The 23,571-nt window shown below is 33.9% G+C and overlaps 1 protein-coding gene across 1 annotated transcript; it reads right to left on the bottom strand.

The window, feature by feature from the left end:
* Positions 1–627: 627 nt before the first annotated feature.
* On the bottom strand, positions 628–22,406 carry LOC124363358 (follistatin-related protein 5-like). Its single transcript, XM_046818608.1, has 12 exons — positions 22,308–22,406; positions 19,458–19,837; positions 18,504–18,703; positions 17,675–17,815; positions 16,488–16,620; positions 14,394–14,678; positions 12,479–12,576; positions 11,564–11,759; positions 10,348–10,469; positions 9,127–9,264; positions 3,553–3,768; positions 628–690 (listed from the first exon to the last, which is right to left on the bottom strand). Exons 2-12 carry the CDS (start codon positions 19,603–19,605, stop codon positions 628–630), a joined length of 1,740 nt encoding a protein of 579 aa, XP_046674564.1. The 5' UTR covers positions 19,606–19,837; positions 22,308–22,406.
* Between the last annotated feature and the right edge of the window lie 1,165 nt (positions 22,407–23,571).

Genomic DNA, 23,571 nt, shown 5'->3' with positions numbered 1-23,571 from the left:
CTCGGGTGTGGAGCAGGCAGAAGGTGAGGAGGGTGCAGGCGATGACGCAGGTACAGGCGATAAGGAGGGTGCAGGCGATGAGGCGGGTGCAGACGATGAGGCGAGTGCACGCAACGAGGCGGGTGCAGGCGATGAGGCGGGTGCAGGCGATGAGGCAGGCACAGGCGGCGAGGCGAGTGCAGGCGATGAGGCGGGTGCAGGCGGCGAGACGGGTGCAGGCGATGAGGCTGGTACAGGCGGCGAGGCGGGTGCAGGCGGGTGCAGACGATGAGGCTGGTACAGGCGGCGAGGCGGATGCAGGCGATGAGGAGGGTGCAGACGATGAGGAGGGTGCAGACGATGAGGCTGGTACAGGCGGCGAGGCGGGTGCAGGCGATGAGGCGGGTGCAGGCGATGAGGCGGGCACAGGCGGCGAGGCGAGTGCACGCAACGAGGCGGGTGCAGGCGATGAGGCGGGTGCAGGCGATGAGGCTGGTACAGGCGGCGAGGCGGGTGCAGGCGGCGAGGCGGCGAGGCGGTGCAGGCGGTTCGCGAGGGTGGTTCGAGGGACGTGGCGGCAAGAGCGAGCGAATGTGTTTCCGGTTACATACTATCACCGTCGTCATATTTGAATCCATTTTGATGGATTCACCATAGACTTTTCCTAGGCAGCGCCATGAAATCTCTCCAGATTTCAGTATTCTCTCTGGCCTGTATTTTAGTATTATTGAAAATAACACATGGTTTCCCAGTTTGTGTGATACAAATAGTAATAAATAAATAACATAGTAATAATAAATAGCAATTACTAAACTCGTAATAGATAAATTAATTAAAATACCAATTATAACGGGAACAGCAATAAAAAAACTGTAATGACATTAAAAACTAGTCATCAAATATAAAAAAATTAAAAGATGAGAATGAACGTAACGACAATGTTGTACAATAGTGTTCACGTATAGTAAAAAAGTAATTACTCCCCAAACGGTATTTAACTTGCGACCTTGTAGACATCATACTTACTACCTTACCGAAATCAGTTCTGGAGCCTTATCAGTGGCACTGAGCTTTGGTGACTGATAAGGCGCTTTGCTCCGTAATTACGTCAAAAAATGTATGGTACACCAGTGTAACCTTGTAGGTTTATGGATAGGTTCGTCAAAATACTCACAGAAAACAAGTATCGTCCAGTTTACTTGATATCGTGTGCGCTTTAGTAACAACGGGCTTCTTCCGGTAAGTACATAATAATTAATAATGATGTTACAACTATTAAAAATTACATTCATCTACGGAGCGAATACACAACGAGTTTTGTACGATGGGGCTAGACCTACCCACCCACACACGTTTTATGTAGCCAGTACTTTAGCAATGTAAGTTTCTGTTCCAAACGCAGACACAACACAATGCGCCCACTTGGAGTGGTTCTTAACTTCCACCATGTTTAAATTTAATTATCGAACTTCACTGAGTGTTGGGCTTTGGTCAAAGTTTCTTTAGCCGAGCCACATTCAAAGTTTCCAACCACATTCTAACAAAGCACTTCATGGCTGCCACATCCTTGCCTTGTTACATAGGATTAATCTACTATTTCAATGTAAAATCTCTTTAACATATTGATTTTAAAATTAACTATTTCAAGTTTGTTTAGCTATTTTACGTCATACATTTCAAAGACATTTCAGGAACCATTTTTATATTCAGACAATATTGTATTGGTTAAAAGAAATTTTAATTATTTTTATGAAACACTATCATTTACCATATTTTTTTTAAGTATATAATTTTATAACCTGTATTTCAGTTTTTGAAATGTTTCAATTGTTCAACAATCAAAACTCAATTTTAAGTGTTTACTTAAAAGAATTACGATGTAATGTAATCTATTTAAGTTCAGGTACAGTTAAAGGATGATAATTTTGGATTCATTAGATGGGATTTTTTTCACGAATTTAGAAAAGCCTCCCTCAGAGAGGATGTTATATTTTACGTCGCTCCAACACTGAACTAGCCATAAATAGGTGACAATTTAGATAGGAAGACACTAAAGATCTGTTATCATATGATAACGAAAGGAAAAATAGTAGCCGTGACGAAATTACTTAATCCTGCTGGTGTAGTCTTTAAATTTGCAAGATTCTCTTCGTCTTCATAGTAACCCACAAGAATAACGTGAAAATATTTGTTAACGCCAGGCCAAATCCCATGAAAACGAGATGAACCATTATCAAACTCAGTATTGTTCATAATAGAAATAAAGCTTAATGAAAAATTTTAACTCCTTAGTCCATTTAATTTTTAATAAAAGTGTCAACAAATAGACTCATAGACAAACAGGCAAAAATAATTGTAACTTTTATGTTAAGCCTATCAAGTGAAAAGCTTAGCTAAATCTCAGCCATTAAACATCAGTCAATTAGTTGGGGTTTTAAGAGCTTCCTTTCTTAGGAGAAAACCTTATCTACACCTGCTATGTAACGTAACTTCTCAAAATCTTATTTTACTTTTCTTAATCTCTGAATTGTGTTACAGATTATTCAGTGTTTGTCAAGAAAATATACAAAGAAGTTACTGATAGCTTATGACTGTTTTCCTCGTAATTACACGATGTTTTAAATTTATGTGTGTTGTAAGTGTTTTTACTGATAACTCCATAATTCTAATAATAATAATAATGATGATCATCAGATTCCTATTCGCTCTTTCTAAAAGCTTCTTGAAACATTGGATGGGTAGATTATTGATAGGTTTTCTACTTTGGTAGTTTTTTTTATTATAAATAAATTAAACTAGGGAATAGTTTACCACGTTTTTAAATTGTAAAATTCAACCCCCACTTACACATTTTCTAATACTAGTATTGATATAAATTAATTTAAAACTTTCTGTTTGGAGCCAATTAACATAGCACCTAATTATAAATATGATACATACATTTTGCTGCTTTTTATAACAAATATTATTTTTAAGTAATTTTTTAGTATAATACTTTTTATTGCCTTGAGTGAAGTAAACTGAAGTATAAGGAAAGTTGGGGGGGGGGGTGGGGGGGGGGGGGGGTGGGGGGGGGGGGGGGTGGGGGGGGGGGGGGGTGGGGGGGGGGGGGGGTGGGGGGGGGGGGGGGTGGGGGGGGATTAACATAAATTCAGCTGTTACAAGTATTATCATTACTTTTGCTAGTCTACAAGGTCATTTGTGGAGCTCAACTCTAATCGCTGCGTAGCTACAGCTCCTTATAAGGCTACTAGCGCACCCAGAACATTCAAGTGGAAAAGTCCAAAACCCACTAGACGAGTGGATCAGGGTCACAGCGCCCATTCAACGCTTAGACAGTGAGAGGTGGTCGGCCGGATCAAAGAAACTGACCAACCACCCTAAGTGCTGACGGTGCTATTCACCTATTATACCTTTTATGATTTATTTTCATGAGGTCTGGATGGATTGGTCACGTTTTCCTGTATCGCATGTTGACCTGAACATTCTTCAACATTTTCAGTGTGCTCGCCACATTTATTTTGAGGGATTTATAAAAAATTGTTCCTAGACATTTTTTACAAAAATACTAACCTGTATGGGAGGCATGAAGAGGTCACGGACGAGGTCAAACTGACCATCGATGGGCTCCGGATGTACCGTGTGGTGTTTCCGCTTCTGAGCGGCATCTCTTATAACTTGGATGGTCTTGACTCCTTGATCGCGGTCACTGCGCCAGTTGAGTACCCACACTTGGTCTAGGTGCGGTACGTAGTGTAGTGCCACAGGGTTCTTGTCTGTCACGACCACCTGTTAAACAGACGATCCTGTTATCTTATTTATAGAAAGAAAATTAATTTTATGTCTGGGCTAGACGAGAAGATATCTTTGAAGTTCCATATTCTGCCTGGAACTGTTACTTCACAGAACAATTTAATGAATATTTAAGGCGAATTACTCATTTAATGTTTCAGCCGAGTTTTATGTGCCTGCTGTGTACCGGATGATTAAATAATAACGGAGATGGCGCTGATAGCGCTCGCTCCGCCGTCGTATTGCTCCATTGTAAATATAGTCAAAACAAAATTATTCGGTGCTTAGTATAAAAACCGCCTATTATACTCTCTGGTTGAGAGTATTGTAGAGGGTAATAGAAAGAATCCTAGCAGATTCACGTGGTGTTTTAAAAAGAAAATAAGAGGAAGGTAATCTTACCATAATTAATACTTAATGGTAAAAAGGATTTGGGCTTTCATGAGCGTAATATAATTATTTTTCTTTTGTTTTCGAGAAGGTAATAATTCTTTACTTTTAAGGTATTCTGTTAAAGGAGTAGAATTAACAAACTCATTCGTACTTAGATAATATTTACAGCTCTTAAGTAAAAAGATAATACGTTTTTGAGGTTCTCGAAGATTCCTCTGTACTAGACGCATAATTATTTTAGTTTGGTACATTCTATAAAAACGAGTCGAGTATTATCGAAAGTTAATATTTTAAATAGATTATATTTAAAGTACATTTTTGAGAAATTTTGTAAAATCAACAAAATACCTCGTTCAAAGAAAAAAAGTTATTCTTTATGAAGAAACATTTGGTCAGATATTTTTTTTTTGTTTTTCAGGGACCACCTGATAAAGTAAAATAAGATGAGAGAAATACAATAATAACGTACATGTAGCAAGCGTTGAGTGTAGGAAAAGTTAAAATGTATTTTCCTACCGTTATTGTTTCAACCACTAAGTAAACAAATATTATTCAAAATGGATTCAGTTTATCAACATTGAGATGTTTTTATTCGACTTTTGTTTGGTCGTATAAAGGTAAATTTGGACACTGAACCACTTGTGTGCAAAACACTGTAGAAGTGGAGGGTTAATTAGAACACTTCAAGACGACTCTGCAAAGCTTTTACAGTATTCTTGTACTTAATGAAGAGTATTCTGATAATTTAATTTCTTCATAATCTGACTAATATTAAGAAACAAAACAACAAGTGGAGGAAATATAACACTAAAGTTGTATATGTCAAAACCAGTTAAGCACGGGCGAAGCTCCATGCCAGGCCACGTTTACGAATCGCTTTAGAAAAACACGTCAAGGAGGCGAAAGGACTAAGTACAGACAGTCTAAATAACAGTGCTAGACCTCTTTTCAATTTAAATCAAACAGGAAAACATAACACGCGATTTTATGTATAACTGAATGGCAGGCTCATGACAAAGCACTGCTTGTTACGTGTAAACCTGCTAGTGCTTTATTTAAAGTGGTGCTATCCCGTGAGTTGGGAAAACAATATTCGCACTAATTATAATATAATTTTATTGGTTTTCATTTTATCAGTGGAGGAATCTTCCCTAGTCAAGAATGTGATCGTCAGCAGCGATACTCTTGTTGGGGATCGAAAGGGGAAGGTTTGAAAATAGTACAATGTAGCTAATGTAAAAGGTTCTTAAGGTTCGTAAATTCTTAGCTTAACTGACTGACTTCTTAAATCCAACATTAATACAGTAAACAACGAAAAAATCGGATTATAGCATTAGGATAATGGTATAGTAATTTCTGTTTGACAATGATGGGATAAAATGAATGAAAGTCTGTGTGTTCAATAATGAAATTTCGTTGACTAAAGCCGTTGTAACAAAAATGTATTCCTAACTATGTATGGTGGTTGAATTCGAGTATGTTAAAATAATATCACTTCTACAAATTTATCTTTTCCTAACATTATTTTTTTCTTACTGCTCATTTTAATCATCGCTAAATAGTTTGTGTTCTTGTCGAAAAGATAATTGGCAACCACCTCCCAGCCATAATATTACAGCGTGTATTGGGTAACCCACATACTGCTATTTGTGCAGCGCTTTTAATGTAACTTGTATAAGTCATTTTCAAGATAAATGGCAGTAGTAAACTGTAAATAAAGTTTATGTTATCTGTATTACACACTCGTAACTGATTATTTGTTTTAAATTTGTTAAACACACAGCACAAACATTATTGTTGGGATTTTTACGACATTAGAGCTCCACCCTAGTCCACAATGATCCAATGAAGTGTATTTTAGTAATATACTCTTTTAGTACCCATTAAAATTAATAAAGGTACAAATAAACACAATTTCTTTACTGATTTTTAGTGTTTAGGTGTATAAGTTATATGTGTATATTAAATTAACATTAACTATTTTCATAATCAAATCTTTTACGGTATTAAGCTTTAAATTTCAAGTATCCGCCAGTTTCAAGCTTAAATAATAATATGAAAGTGTTTTCGTCTTGATTACCGAATAAAAAAATAAATATAATTTTGTGAAAAGTCTAAATTTTTACTGTTATTTATTCCTGATATAAAACATAAAATCATAATACAAAAAAAGACTGCCGGAAGTCTCAAAATATTTTAGCCTATTTTCATATTACAGCTTTTCTACGAGCCGAAGCAGAAATCCCTAAAATCTTACCCGAGAGTTCGTTAACAGCCTGTATATTTAAATATTGTTAGCTTTTTCATACAGCATGGAGGGAATAATAAGTAAAATATATACTTTACAATATTCTGAAGAAAGAAAATGTTTTGTAATAATCTGTTTATAATGTACATAGTGTGACTGAGTGGGTTCACAAATCACGTAGCTATGGTGGAAAGAGTGATTCACTATGGATGTTGAGTTCAGATCCATTTCACAGTCCTGGAAATTGAGTTTTGATTCCTGGAATCTGAAGTCAACGTTCGTCCGAAGAGATTCAAAAACATCTGCAATGAGTGCACCTCTTAAACTAGGTTACATGTGTTATATTCTAGGTAAATAAAATGAGGAAAAGAAGAAAAGAGATTGTTTTGTGTTTTCCCGACACCATTGAATCCCTTCAGACGGAAATTGACTCCAGACACCTGAAGTGATGTAGGTAACAACATCAGAGTTCAGACGTTGCACAAAGCGGATGTTGAAATGGAGCTGAACTCAACATTCTAAGTGAGTGTGTATTTGTTCGATCACTCATCCGCTGTTATTGTTAAACGTAACAGGCATTTTCAATATTTTTTCTATGTAACGTTTTTGAGTTTTAACTTATTAACACTCACAATAAGTTAATGATTAATGATTTAAACCCACTTATACGCTTAAAAATGAGATTGCCTATCATTAAGCATTGTTGTTCAAGAATAATAAGAGACTGAATAGCAGCTTTTTGGGTAAAATTAATGTATTGAAATAAAATATCCGAATGTAATATCCGTGTAAACGTTTTTAAATTTTAAACCTTGTGTTATGAATAAAGTTTATCAGTAAGACAATATTCTTTGATTAAAATGAACTTTATGGGATAAAAATACACAAGAAAACAAGTAGATAAAAAAACTTTTGTATTGTAATATAAACGCTTACTCTATATATATATAAAATATCAACGACCCACTTTGATTGTGCCAACCAGTAATTTATATTGAAGACTATTGGAGCAAATAGAAAATTCTTAAATATTGCTAAATATTAATAAAAACAGTACTTTCCAAATTGTTTATTTTTTAAACGAAGCCTTTCAATGATTATGATGAAACCTTTGGTTTTCTAAAGGCTTCAACCAAAAAATAAACAATTTGGAAAAGTATTGTTTTTATTAACATTTAGTAATGTTATCCTAATTCAAATTCTTATACTTAGTAAAGGCATTAATTCCGTAGCGGTACTTTCTTTTTGATGTATCCCAGGTCGAAACACAATCTACGAAATGATGATTTCAAATATATTTTTTAAATAGATAGAATGTTATATAACGTAATCATAATAAATATTATACGAATTATGAATTGTAATCACTACTATTTTAATACATTCAGGTACTCTTATTATTGGAATTGAAATAACCAACACAAGTTTACATAGGTTATAGTACGTTTTATATCGTCTTTCATGGTTAACATGTGTTATAGCTAAAATAAAATACTCCCTTATAGAAAACATTACCAAAACTTAATTATTTTCCATTGGATCTCATCAAATTAGTAAGCGAACCGGTAGCCGGCCCCTGGAGTTTGTTGTAGCCACTAACGTCCAGAACACATTATGAAAACCAAACCTAATTAAAATATCGAGCGCCACCACTCTGGCCGCAGGCAAATAACGCAGAATTTAATTACACGGGCACAATTTTAATGGAATACTCACAATTAGGTGTAAAATACTCACAATTTGGCTCTCATGATCGGAAATTAAACAGTCTCTTAGGAATATATGTGAATAAATAGTCTACTGTTCCTGAGTTTGTACCAGAATAAATGCGTATCAATTTGGGAATAAATCTGTGGAGTACAGATTATTCGAACACTTCGACTTTTTTTGAACATTCAGATGTTTCAAAGTATTATCAGTGGATTTGCTGGAAAAGAAAGGCGTTGCCAATTAAATATTATTTATAACGGGATACTTTTTTCTTAAGATTTTTATAACTTTAATTATTAATACTACCACTAAAACAATAATAATATAGTTGAAGATGATTTATCCTACCTCAATTTACCCCAATCGTCAAATAAGACGTACAGAATGCAAACCTTGAATAAATTACTTATTTTCCTAACTCTTATATTTAAATAAGATTTGAACTTTTCCAGTTATTGAGGGTGCCTAGTACTTTTTTTATTCTTTTATATATATATATATATATATATAAAATTTCATATCCATATGTGCGTTGTATCATAAATTTATACAGAGCACATGTTAAAATGTTCCTCAAATAAGATATAAAATAGTAATGATGCAGTAGTACCTCGAATTCGATATCATTACTTTCAAATTCTGCAATCATTATTGTTAAGATGTATGTACGTCAATTCAACCAACAATAAAAAGTCAATTCATGTATCAATTCAAATACCATTGGAAAATTTTTGGGCAGTTATCGATTTCACAACCCACGTTCTATACCATATTGTAGTATATATGTAAATATGATGTCTTTTTATTTTGATAATTGTGTTATTTTACGGTTTTTTTATACAAAGTTATTACTTTTTTTGTAAAATATTTTTGTTAGTTTTAAAGGGATAATAAGTTTTATTTTCTAACACATGTAGTGAAGTCATATAAACATTACAAACTCTACGTCAAGCCAATGCAAAGTACGCTCTCTTTATGTTTAGTGTATTGTGTGTATCACTCACATCAACGACGACCATCTGGATCTTGCTGATGACAAGAACTCGATCCTTAAGTGGCTGTGATACATACACGTATCTGTTAGCGACATTGATGGCCTGTCCCCAGCTGCAGTTGACTCCCTTGTCTCCACATACATATTCCTGCCACATATCAGAGTTCATGTTAATCTTTAGCTATACGAGCACATATCACTTACAGCTAACAGTCTAAAACTGATGATTAATAATTAAAATAAACATTGACTGGATGAGTCATATGTAAAAATAGTATTGTCATCCATAATAATGTTTTAATTTTATATTTTAAATTTAATTTTCTCAACAATATGCCACTCACAATGCATCGTATTTATTTTTAGGAATAATTTAATATAAACACCATCATAATATTTTACATATTTACTAAAAATATGTTGATTATAACTTTTTTAGAATACACAAAAAGGAGAATGTATCATTGTGCAATGATGTATCATCACTTAATAGTATAATCGAAAGTAATCCAATTTTAGTACCTTAATTCAATAATAAGAGAAACCTTAATCAAGAAATGAAACAACTTCAACACAGAAGATAACTAGTTATTACCGAAAAGCAGGCAGCCTGTAATAAAGAAGCTATACTGATCATATTTGGATGTTGTATTGTTAAACTCACAGTACATACCAACGAGTTTTAGCGCTCTCGAAGATTTCTGGTTCACAATATGTAACAAATTAATTTGTTCAATTAAGTGTTTGAGACACTGTGGGAACCGGAAAACGAATAAAGTAGTAGATTGCATAATGTTTTACATGAGACTTCAAACTTACTCAATTCACTTTCAATAAAGAAATGATTCATAATAATAACTAATATAATTAAAGTAAATAACTTAACACTTTAGTCTAACAGCAGCAAACATTATTTTGAACCATATTTTAATCAAGGCCGGATAATTTTTCAAGCAAGCAGTTTCTTGTTTCACTTAAAACCAGAAAATACAATCCAGTGACGTCATGTGGTGCATAGCTGCGGGCGTGTTTAAATTAAACAACAGATGGATGATTCTCTGTTACAAAGTTAGTACCGAGTTATGGAACAAGTTTCGGTAGATGCACTTGGGACTTTGTTTGCAAGCCCTAGGAATCACAATAATTGTGTTATTTTGTGTGTGAAAAAAAAACTGTTAAACAATATGTATATCAATGTACATCTATGTATCCGTAAAATTTCATTGCTGACCTGTGTTCCAGGTATGATATCCGTGGACTGTATCTGGTGGTAGAGTCTGCACGCCGTAGGCTCGTAAACTGACACGCCCCAATCGTGGAAGGAGAAGAATCGCCTCTCCTCATTGGGCGCAGCTGGGCAAACACAGGTCAACCAAAGGTTTATTGTTCTCGCACATTGCATCTTCCTTTATAGTATATTCTCACTAATAAAGCCATGGTAATAAAACTTAAAAATACGACATAAAATCTTGACGTCCCCGTTACTAAGACTGATACTAGTTTATTCGTCTCTTAACCAAGTAAAAATCCTTTACAAGTTGTCCAGTTCGTTACCAAAATAATGGGTACTATTGAAAAAATGTTCTGTCAATGCCTGGAGAATCCATAAAGAAACGTATTAGTTTAAAAGCAGTTTTGAGATGAGATTTTATAACTGTGACTATTTGTGCCAGATTTTGTATTAATAGGTACTTTCAAGTTATGAAAAGGGTGTAAATACAAATACATACAAATTCCTGAGATGAAAATTTGAATAGACTCTGAAATCAGATTGGATGCAAGTTGATCTTAGTGAAAATATGTCTGAAAATTCTAAGTTTGAGCGTATAAAAGCGGAACATTAAATACTACAAAACATATATCTCGTTTTTAGAGCTATATATGATGTTTTGAAATTGATTATTTTATTAGGATTATATATCATATCCATCACATATCCTAGTTGAATAAGGCGCTGCGGACATATAAACTTACTATGATATGGGCCCTTACTATATGAAGTCTATTATTGATTATTTCTATGGTTTACGTTTTTAGGTTTTTTTTTTTATATATTTTTTTAGAATATTATAAAACACACAACACCCACACACAAATTTATATATAATTGCCATTAGCGCAGTGTTACGGTACACCGGTTAAGGTAATCGAATCAAGCAACGTCAAGCGTGGCCGCTGCTTGGATGGGTGACCGCTGAGCGATCCTGTCCTTGTAAGCGGCCCACCTTCCTGGTCATAGGTAGTTCAGAAGTCACCTATAAACCGTTGGTCACCAGGTTGTGTTCATTAGGGATTATTAGCTCTAACTTCACCTAGTAAAATAAGATAGTCTTTGATATTTACATTTCTATATATGTGTATTGTATAGGTCGGTAATAGTTCTAGAACAGTATACTATATATTTAGCACATCAAAGGACAATTGTTCTGAGCTGTAGTGTAACTCACTTGGAGTGGGCTCCTCTTGTACAATGAGGGAAGATATGTCCCTGGTGACGCCCCCTACGTTGGTTGCTTGACACATGTACGCCCCTGTATCCGCGTACCCGATGTTGTGAAGTCGTAGTTCTGTACCGTTCCCGATGATGCTGTACTTGTGCGGGAAGTCCAACTTAAGCGGCTCATCGTTTTTCAGCCACTCCACCTGTTGAGATTTTATAATCACTTTATATAAGAATCGATACTATAATAATATGGACATTTAAGATCTGAGGAAAATTTATATTTAAACTAGCCCATATTTTTAATTTTTTTTCGTTGCCATTACATAATAATGTAAGACATGCTAATTTGTCTGTTTGAATACATTTTTATAGAAATGTTGTCAGAGAATTCATAGTTTTACATCAAGGTGGTGAAATCGCTTTTAAGGTTTGGAAAATTATTTATGTTAAATTCATAGATCTTTATATAACTAATAGAAATAAGAAAATGTATAAAATGTTTATCAATTTACGTGAAATTACATTAATTTATGTGAGAGACTTAGAAATTTTTTAATTAGGCCAAAATAATATTAGCCCAAGAAAAACACAAATTACAGAATGTACTTAAGACATACTTGTATGTTTTCGCCACTTTTTACGACATAAAAGTTATAATAAACTTCGTTAAGGAAAAACATATTTAACACTGGTAGTTTACTTAATAAGTTATACATAAATGAAGGAAAGGTTTTTGTAAAGGGCAATGTATTGAGGTGTGAATTGAACATAAAAATATTTTCCTTGTATCCCATAAAGATATCTTACATATCTGACGATGTGTATTTATTACTAGTGTGTTTATTTTCTCGAAGTACTTGGAATCCAGAAAGCATAACGCCCTTAGAAAAGACAGAATACATAAATATAGAAGTCATACCTTAGGGAATGGTTCCCCAATGACGTGGCAAAACATCGCAGCTTCTTCTCCGGGTCTTCTCGATTGTATTCTAGGAGTAACCTTTACTTCTGGGATCGCTAGAGAAAAACAAAATGAAACAGAGTTATGTGATGTTGAATACAAATATAATGTTAATATAAAAATTTTACTTATTACATGTTTACTATTTTACGATTATAAAACATAAATAGGGCGACGGCAATTTCCAATTAGAAAGGGTGACAGTCGTATTAAATATTACATATTATTTTTTTTTTTTTGAAAGTGATTAATACATTTTGTAGGGCAGTAAATAAAACGGAAAATAATGTAAAACATAATTTATATTAATATATTCAGACACAACTTATGGTGGCTTCTGTACCTAGGCAATGGTTTATATTTAGCTGAAAAAAATAACCTCTTAAGATCATTAACCCAGGAAAGTATTGGTTAGTTATACCATGACTTAATTGTTTATTACTTGGCACATACGTTACACGGTACAGCTAGATTTGTATAAATTCAATTATGGTCACACTTTTCAGATTTTTCAGATTTAATAATTTATTATTTCTGCTCTAATACAATATTTTTACCGTATTAACTAAACTGAGTTAACTTTGAATAGCCTAAAATTAATCAATATGGTTAAAATACATGTGGTAATAAAGCGTGAATTTTCTGTATAGTTTTCCAATCCATCAACATTGAATCAAAGCTATAAAGCAACCATCCACTGGCTGTTTTGTTGTCCTAATCATTCCTCTGAATAACCGGTGGTAATAATTACACCGAGCGATATATTTTCATTTCACGTTGCAACAAACCTGTCCTCTCATGAATAACATGTAATCAAGAGCATAATAATAGAGCGTGCTAATCATGTTATGAAATTCAATGCAAGTCGAAATTGTAAAAATTAAATTATTATCATTCAACCAAAATTTTAGATATACGAATTTATTTTTATCTTAATGTATTGAAGGATTCTAGGTTCTTTAGTGTAGTTGTAGCTCGCCCGGTAAGTGAAAGATACGAATTCGAATCATGGCAGAGCAAATACTTTTTGTGATTTAAGCTATATTGATAAAAAAACAGGCTATTTCCATTTATACATATTCAATGAATGTCAAAAGTCGTTTCAAGGTACTTTGTCTTCCAATCACATGTTTGTTTGTTTATTTTAATACGTATGTGACAGAGACGGGTAAATAATAGAATCGTAAAAAGTGCGTGCTCTGTGATGTAGTGGTAGCACGCTAACCCGGCAAGTGATAATAGAATAATATTTAAATTAATTGAGTGGTGTTATTGCTTGAGTACACATTAGTTTGATAACAAAATAAAGGGTACTTTAACGTATACAAGCTCACAACAGTACAATATGCAGATATTTCTTTGCATAAAGTAATAACTAATGGTTCTAAAGTGGTTGTAAAGTATTGTCCTCAAATTATAAGCAAGTACAGTATATAAACTATATACATTCCGATAAATACATTATCCACTATTCAAATACCGAGTAATATGTTTGGTTAACATTTCTTACATATTTTAGTGACAAGAACTTCCACTTTCTTAAGACACTGGTCACCTTTTGTAAAACCATATATGATGTTACTGCAGATGGGCTAAGGGATCTGCGTGCGCGGGCCTGATAGACGAACAGTGGAGGAAATCGTCTTTTCCAAGAAACTTGAGCTTTCTCTTAGAGTCCTTCCTTTGGTATTCTCATGACCCAGGAAGCAAATACTGGAATATTTACTGATTTATGCAGTCGTCTTGTGCGTCTTACAGTAGCACACAGAGACAGCGCGTAGGTGAAGGTCAATGTTTCGTGAATGGCTAGTAGAGCCTTTCCCGCGCGCTCAGATCCCCTGGCCCATCCATATCCAAAAACATGCATACTTACTGTGCACCGTTAAGACGTGTGTCTGCGTGACGTCACGGTTCCTCTGCGCATGGCAAGTGTAGTTACCGGCGTGTACGAGCTGTATCCTGGTCAGGTAGAGGGAGCCGTCTGTGAACACCCGCACCTCGTCCTCCCCCAAGGAAGACAGGTCAGCGGTGTTCCGCCTCCAGACGATGGGGGGCGGGGGCGTCCCGCTCACATCGCACTTTATCTCCACGTTGTCCCCCACCCGTGCACTCAGGTGGTTCACTTCCAGCGCCTTATCCAGGGACACTACTGATAAACCTACAAGTTCCAGTTAGACTGACGTATTGGTAGGGTAGGGGTTGCAATAGAAATCTAAAACTACGTTCTGTCATTACAGTGTCTTTTATATTACTAAAGCACTGTATTCGATGTAGAGATTCTATCTTTTCACATTATGCGTTTTTATTCATGTGATAATTTGTAAGAAAAATTCGCAATTTATTATTTCTTGGTTACTAGTTTTATAAACTTTAAACAAGAACATTATTGTTGAATAATGAACAAAAAAGCAAAACTTATATAGAGCTACCTAATGCATACGAAATTCCAATAATAAATAAATCAATATGAATAGAAGGAATGTAAAACAATGGTTTTGTTGTTTTTCTTGAATACTTTCCTTGTGGAAATAAATATGAGTTAAACAAATATCACAAATTGGAACGAATACAGTGATTTTTGTTGTTAAATGCATTGAACAACAGATTGGATCGTGTTCTGAACCTTTTAAACTATAGACAAAATAAAAATATTTGGGAATTAAAATAACCTTATTTATATAATCTGCTTTTTTAAGTTATTGAAATTGTACCATATAGCGTTTACCTTCCTACCTAAATCTAGATTTTGCCAAAACATATTTTTTACTTCTTATTAAATATTTTCTACTTAATATGACTTTAAAATTAATGAAATTAAATATAAAAATAACTTGAGCATATTTCATGATAATACATTTTAAATCGTGATTGTATTTAAACTGGTATAAATGTTTACTAAAAGGGTATTAAATGAGGTTTTAAGTATAAAACTGTTTGCCACGGAGTGCTCAGCATGTTAGCATTATAATATTAAAGAAAATAATTCATGGCTGGTAGATTGCAAATCCGTTCTATGGCTGCGTGAATTTTATGACTCAAATATTGCTGATGTAGACTTTGTGTAAGTATTTTATTCTTTATATATGTTTATATATTTTTAAGATTGGCTTGTTTTCCAAGAAACATTTTGTATTATATTACATTGTTATATTATATTGTTGTAAAATATTATTTTCTTGTCTTTTTTGCTTGTGAAGTTATGAATGTACCGTTGTTTTTTATCTTTAGTATCGTTGACCAGATTTGATGTAAGTATATGTACTTGAGATCAATAAAGACAGTCTATTCTATTCTACAAAAATATCACAAATCTTTCCAACCGTTGAGGCAACATTTTGTAACATTTTAATATTTTTTATGTTTTAACAAAATTCATATATTTATACTTCATAATAAAAAAAATTATGTCGTATTTTTATTTATTTATAACAATATTACTAGCAGTAAGTTTTCATATAGGGCCCTCCTAATAACTCACCAGATTTGGCAGATTAGAAACTACGTCTGATTTTTTCTATTTGTTAAGTAATATACATTTATGCCTAACCATACGTTTAATAGTTAGTATTTTAATCGGTTTTCCCTATTTAATAATAATGATATGTGTTCTATTATATTAGTTGAAACTGGTTTCAATTTGGTAGTGGTATGTTACACGAACTTAAGAATAAAAATGAATTTTTTATGCATATCAATTTATTTAATACAATAATATTGTGGAATAATACTTTTTTTATTAAAGTAATGTAGGGAATATTACTTGCAATACATATACAGCATTCTTTGCGTTAAATATGATCTACATAATTATACTGGTCTCGACCAGTGAATTTGTAATCTTTTACTTTTAAATTTATTAGAGGAGTTACTAAAGGCTCTTTTAAACTGTTACCATTAAATGAGCGTTAATAAGTTAAAATGAGTATGATGTTAAAGGTTACTACACAAATGAACTTGCTATACTGACTGTAAAGTTTGCTGAAGGCGGCGTAAAATTCATTACGGGCCAACTGCCCGTCCTTGTCGGCGTCATCATATGTGATCATATCCCTCAGATTGCAGATTTGGGATAACTGACTGAGGTGCTCTTGGTCCGCCACCTGTAAAAACTCGTTATATAATATATGGTATTATTTTACTGTACAAATTATTTATGAACAAATTGTCACATTTCACAATAGTAAAATCTGTTCTTTTTAATAGTTGGACTTCTTTTAAAAGTCTTCCTAATTTAACACAACTGTAAAAATAATAAATATCTCTGTATTTTTAGTACAATAAGTTAAATTCCACATATTTTATGCAAAATACAACGGTAATGAAAAAAATCATGATCTAAAAAAAGAAAACTATGTTCTAAATGATCATTTAAGATTTAAATTAAACAAAATGAAAAGGACTTATATATATATATATATATATATATAAAGTCCTTTTCATATATATATATATATAAAGTCCTTTTCATTTTGTGTTAATTTAAATCTTAAATGAGCGTGAAAGTTGGTAAGTACAAATAGTTTAATTTATGTAATACTTATAAATATTTAAGAAATATACAATAATACTATACTAATTATACTAATACTAACTAACAACCAAGCTTACAAACAATATGGTAAGCATATCAAAAGCTGAAACATAAATTTTAAATTGATTGCAAATTAATTATATATTACTCACACTGTGATAATATTACCACAAATCATGGCAAGTTTCATATTTATTCAGGAACTAAATGTTTTGACGTATTCCCTTTAGAACTTTCATTCAACATACTTCCTTTCCAGGCATTATTGTAGTTTGAGATTATAATCAACTGTGGTTTTATGACACACCCATTATATTTCGACTTGGGGCACATCTTTTCCAATAAATCTTTGTTTGAGATAATATAAAACTGTGATTTAATGTAACAACATTATATTTCAGCTTGGGTTACAGCTTTTAAATATATTTTTAGTTTCAGAATATAGTTAATTGTGTTTTTATGACACCCCATTATGTTTTGGCTAGGAGCACGTGTTTTCCTGATATTGTTAGTTTGAGATAATAATCACCTGCGCGTTGTATAGCTGTGATCATTTCAATAGCCAATTCAATAACAAGACACAACATTACAACGTTGAGCTGTAACACGTAACTAGCTCATACCTGGTCCAGCTCATCTCCGTCCACGATTCCGTTGTTATTAAGGTCGTACATTCGGTACATTGTGGCCACCAGGTACTCTTTCCCCGACGCTCTCGGGTCCTGTCCCATCAGTCTAGCGTGATTGTATAGAAGTAAATTGTCCTGTTAACAGTTCACTTAATGTTAATATACATAAGCAAACTCAATTTAATTATCTCAAAAGTGGTTAAAATAATAATTATTAATTAATTACCATTATTTAACTGTTATATACAGGAAGACAATACAGTATTTGACCCTCTTAACGACTTATTTATTAGAGTAAACAATAACAAATCTAATTTTCACTTTATATTATATTTTTTAGTTTTTTACCCGTACAGATTGATGCATACAATGAGACTCGTACAATGGTAAAAGACACGTTTATAATAACATATTTATTAACAGTTTTTGTGATCAAGATAATATAATGTTTTTAATCAAAGAAGACATACACTTTCACTGCCTTAATGTGTGTAATATGAATTCCATTTATCAAAGTAATTTTGGGAAAAAGTACAATAAAATCTCCCACCACGTTTTATTGGGACAAAATAAAAACGAAAACAAAGACACAAAGTTGAAGATATAAAGTTTTATTTTATTTATTAATTTTGTACTAAGCGAAATGTCACGAAATGAATTGTAATATATTAACCCAATGGTTAATCCTCAAAAACTTCTACTTATGAAAGGAAGCTAAATGCTTAACTTTGCTGAAAGAAGCTTCAAGTAATATATGGATTGAGTCTACATGTAGGTAGTAGGTAGTTTGAATTATTTTGGTTTCAAAAATTGGAACACTAACTTTTAGTATCTCGTATTCTTGTAAGGAGCATTCTTCCTTGTCATAATAGAGGTCTGCGTCAGCCTCGTTCTCCTCAGGGTTTCCCTCTGGGATATCTGGGAAAGTGTTGTTGGTACCACTGGTAGGAGAGGCAGTACTTGTAGATACAACCTCCACATCTGCCAGTGAGACGTTTTCTGGTTTCTTGACAGGGCTTCCATCTGAAATAAAACGAAAATATTTAAAATTAACTTAGTACACGGAATGTTACATAATTATATATTCTGATTTATATTATAAACTTGTATTGAGTATTTCTAAAACAGAGTGTAAAAATGTTTCACTGATAATTAGCTTTGTCTTCTAACATCTAAAAAAGGTTAGCATATGCTGCAGTCGATCAGAAGAGAAAACATCGGTTTGGTCGTGAGGCATTACATTGGAACTGGCAACACTCAAACTGAATAACAGTAACTGAATCAACCCAGAAGAAAGGACACTTTTTATTGCTGTCAAAACCTATTCCATGTATAGACAATGAAATTACAACGACATCCTGTATTAATACAATTTATAACAAAGAATTTACCATTATAATTATTTTAATGTTGTAAATAAATGCTTTAATAGCAAAAATTTCAAAATTTAACTTATGTCTGAGATATGAACAAAACTTTTCAATGTTTGGATTACTACATTATTTTTTACAAGATGTACTTTAAAAAGATTCAGAGAGCAGTATATTTCTTTTATCAAAACAAACGTAAATTGTTAAACAATATTTTAAAATTAAGTATCAAATGCACGAAATCCAATTCAAACTCAAAAATTAGCGGTTGTTCTTAAGGAGAATTAAGTCTCTTTAATGAGAGATTGTCAACAGACATCCGTGGCAATTTATTTTCAATATAGCTTTAGCGAACATAATCAAATTTTTAGTTCCAATATTTAGTCTAGATAAAGTATCAATCTCACCTTGCGATATACAAGAGAAGGAATGATCTACAACAATTTGCGTGTTAGTTAGACACGCAGTTCTGTGCAGCTCACAGTGGTTGTCGTACAGTCGGCCGTCTGAGCCGCAGACCGCCTTCTGGTGTTTCCTGCAGCGTCTCTGGCACATGCACTGTGCGACTCCATTCACTACGTGGCATTCTCTCCCTTTCCCACAGTACTGTACTAGACAGGGGTCTGTAACATACAATACTGGTTATAGTATACATCGTACAGTCGGCCGTCTGAGCCGCAGACCGCCTTCTGGTGTTTCCTGCAGCGTCTCTGGCACATGCACTGTGCGACTCCATTCACTACGTGGCATTCTCTCCCTTTCCCACAGTACTGTACTAGACAGGGGTCTGTAACATACAATACTGGTTATAGTATACATCGTACAGTCCGCCGTCTGAGCCGCAGACCGCCTTCTGGTGTTTCCTGCAGCGTCTATGGCACATGCACTGTGCGACTCCATTCACTACGTAGCATTCTCTCCCTTTCCCACAGTACTGTACTAGACAGGGGTCTGTAACATACAATACTGGTTATAGTATACCATCGTACACAGTCCGCCGTCTGAGCTGCAGACCGCCTTCTGGTGTTTCCCGCAGCGTCTATGGTATATGCACTGTGCGACTCCATTAACCACGTAGCATTCTCTCCCTTTCCCACAGTACTGTACTAGACAGGGGTCTGTAACATACAATAATGGTTATAGTATACCATCGTAAACAGTCCGCCGTCTGAGCTGCAGACAGCCTTCTGGTGTTTCCCGCAGCGTCTATGGCACATGCACTGTGCGACTCCATTCACCACGTAGCATTCTCTCCCTTTCCCACAGTACTGTACTAGACACGGGTCTATAACATACAATACTGGTTATAGTATACCATCGTACACAGTCGGCCGTCTGAGCCGCAGACCGCCTTCTGGTGTTTCCTGCAGCGTCTCTGGCACATGCGCTGTGCGACTCCATTCACTACGTGGCACTCTCTCCCGTTCCTACAGTACTGTTCTAGACACGGGTCTGTAACATACAATACTGGTTATAATATACATCGTACAGTCCGCCGTCTGAGCCGCAGACCGCCTTCTGGTGTTTCTCGCAGCGTCTCTGACACATGCACTGTGCGACTCCATTCACTACGTGGCACTCTCTCCCTTTCCCTTTCCCACAGTACTGTACTAGACACGGGTCTGTAACATACAATACTGGTTATAATTTTCATCTTACAGTCGGCCGTCTGAGCTGCAGACAGCCTTCTGGTGTTTCCCGCAGCGTCTATGGCACATGCACTGTGCGACTCCATTCACTACGTGGCATTCTCTCCCTTTCCCACAGTACTGTACTAGACAGGGGTCTGTAACATACAATACTGGTTATAGTATACCAGTACACAGTATATATATATATATATATAAAACATATATATATATATATATATTACGTTTTTCAAATTAAAATTAATACATGAATTAAACATAAAAAAACTAAATTACACATTGTTATGTAAATACAATCAATCAGTGGAATATAGATTAATAAATTAGAAACTTGCATTAAAATTAATACATGAATTAAACATAAAAAAACTAAATTACACATTGTTATGTAAATAAAATCAGTGGAATATAGATTAATAAATTAGAAACTTGCATATGATCGGAAGACCAAATACCTGTCAGACGACTTTTATTTACATGAAATTGTATAAATGGCAATAGCCTTATTTAATTTCATTAAACATTGAACCACAAAAAGTACTTGCTCCGTCGGGAGTCGAACCCGGATCTCTCACTTGACGGGTAAATTGCTACCATTACACCACAGAGCGCTTACTGTTTCCGATTCAATTATTTTGTATTTGACCGTATCTGTCACATATGCGTTTAAATAAGCAAACTATGTATATTACAAGAAAAGGGTTACAACTCTCAAAATAGTATGTAAGAAAGAAGACGGTTTGTAACAGAACATACATAATGTGGCAAATATATATTCACATTAGGTGGATAAATGCAGAAAAACAAACTACTATGCTATTTTTGAACAATCCATAGTTATTTTAAAAATGGATCTTTTGCGTTATACATCTATCACCAAGACATAAAATGCAACTTATTTTATAGTACATTAAAAGGATCACAATTGAACGTGTGGTTCGCTAATTATCCATACACTCTTCAGAAAAAATAGTTTTTATGCACATATGTTGTGACCTCACTTATATCACCCCAAATAATAAATTTGAAGTACAGAAGTTTCTGCTTCTATTGCCGATATATTTACTTTAGAATACAAATATACATTTTCATATTGGTGAGAGTATTATAAATACTGGTGTACGTATAACAGAAATGATCCATAGGTAAAACTAAAAGTATTTCTGATTATATCAAATAATTTGAGAACATTGCTGTATGAAGCTGAGCAGACATATTTGAATGAACACGAAGAAAATTGTTTTAGTCGTACGTCTCAAACTTTCTAACGAAAAAACATTGATTTCATGCACAAAATGTATTTCGAAACTATTGAATTGATATAAATATTGGTGCATGAATAAAACAACTTGTTTGGAAGTAAAACATCATTATGTCTATTTTTGTGCTCCTCCATCATATAGTTTTCACATATGTAGATTTCACAAGATGTGTTTTTTATTCCTAGGAAGTAAATTTGTATAGTTAGTTTTGTTAATTTAAAATTTACAATTCATATAGAAACGCTTTTAATATAACCTGATAAGCATTAAAACTTCCATTAAGTAAGGTATGGAGAAATCTACTACGACTTGATTAAATTAATTTGAAAAGTCAAGAAACACTTACTCTGCTCTGTGAGGGATTCCACGCTATCTACGTAATCCTCGGGTGCTACTGTTGTCACTAGAGGAAGTGGGGGCGAAGACAGGTCTTTCCTGTGTCTCGACCTCTGAAAAATACCAAAATAGTCAATATTCTTTCTAATATGTATTACTTTTTAAAAAGTATGTACATACTTTTAGGTTTAAATATTAGAATATTTTGTAAGATTGATATGACTGCCTCGATTAGTATTTTTGGCTTAAGTATGTAAAAATATAATCGTAAGGGAAATTATTATAACTAATAATAAAGTAGATCATCGTATTGATGAATTGCTACAATGGCAAATACAAGCTAAGCATACAAAAATATTTTATAATAAAAATTCATACTAGAAATTTGATAAAGAAGATTGTGGAAGTAAATAAAAACCAATAATATTAACAATGGATAGCTCAATATATTTAAAAAAAACTTACACAGGTCATTAAATTTCAACGCAGCATCGAAGGGCCCTACAGAAAGTGAAAAAAGACTGTACAAAACTGATTGAAACTTTCCTCCCTATTAGTAACTTTCCCTGACTGTAACTTTACTGCCCTTGACCTTTTGACCCCAACGTCAACAGATTCTTCCTTTTACCAAAATGAGCCTAATATGTTTCAACCTCTTGGGATTCGGAGTTTTTGAATCGGCCCTGTGGTCATGCACGCACACTACGCATGTCACATGCATGGGTGTAATACGTCAAAAATTTTTCGCATCCATTAATCGTAATTGCACTTTTTACCACACAAACGAGTTAATAAGGCATCAGATAAAACCGGTACTAGTCTTTATATGATATAAAGACACATATTGAACTGTAAGCGTTCAAATGAAACTTTGTAGTAATAGGCAGAAATTAAATACAAGAATACGTGGAAGAATATATATTTCGCACTATAAATTTAATGGTGTATTGTACTTACAAGCCAAGTACTTGAAATATATATTTCAATACAGTAATTGTAATATTAAACATAAGGCTAGTAATTTTATCAGTATTAACAGATTTGTTGAATATATTAATACTGCTAGTAATCTTCAAACAAAATTACGAACACAAAGGTGTTACCCACACCAGACTAAGAAGTCTGAAATTTCCGACGTTAATGAAGATCAGTGTACGTCACTGTTACAATGTTGAAGACGCTCATTACAACGCCTTCCTGTTACGCGGAGCTCTCAGGCAACAAGGCATCTCCACAGGATTATTACAGAGCATGTCACCTAATTATGTTACATC

Source organism: Homalodisca vitripennis, chromosome 5 (genome assembly GCF_021130785.1).
Source record: "Homalodisca vitripennis isolate AUS2020 chromosome 5, UT_GWSS_2.1, whole genome shotgun sequence".
NCBI classification, from domain to species: Eukaryota; Metazoa; Arthropoda; class Insecta; order Hemiptera; family Cicadellidae; genus Homalodisca; species Homalodisca vitripennis.
This window is presented reverse-complemented; position numbering and strand designations above follow the sequence as displayed.

Excerpts from the sequence above, each read along its gene's own strand:
- LOC124363358 (XM_046818608.1), bottom strand. The coding sequence starts at position 19,605 with ATGTGCCAGAGACGCTGCAGGAAACACCAGAAGGCGGTCTGCGGCTCA. Across the intron at positions 14,679-16,487 it reads CGCCTTCAGCAAACTTTACA|GTTTATCAGTAGTGTCCCTG; the intron begins GTCAGTATAGCA and ends TGGAACTTGTAG. Across the intron at positions 12,577-14,393 it reads ACACGTCTTAACGGTGCACA|CGATCCCAGAAGTAAAGGTT; the intron begins GTAAGTATGCAT and ends GTTTTTCTCTAG.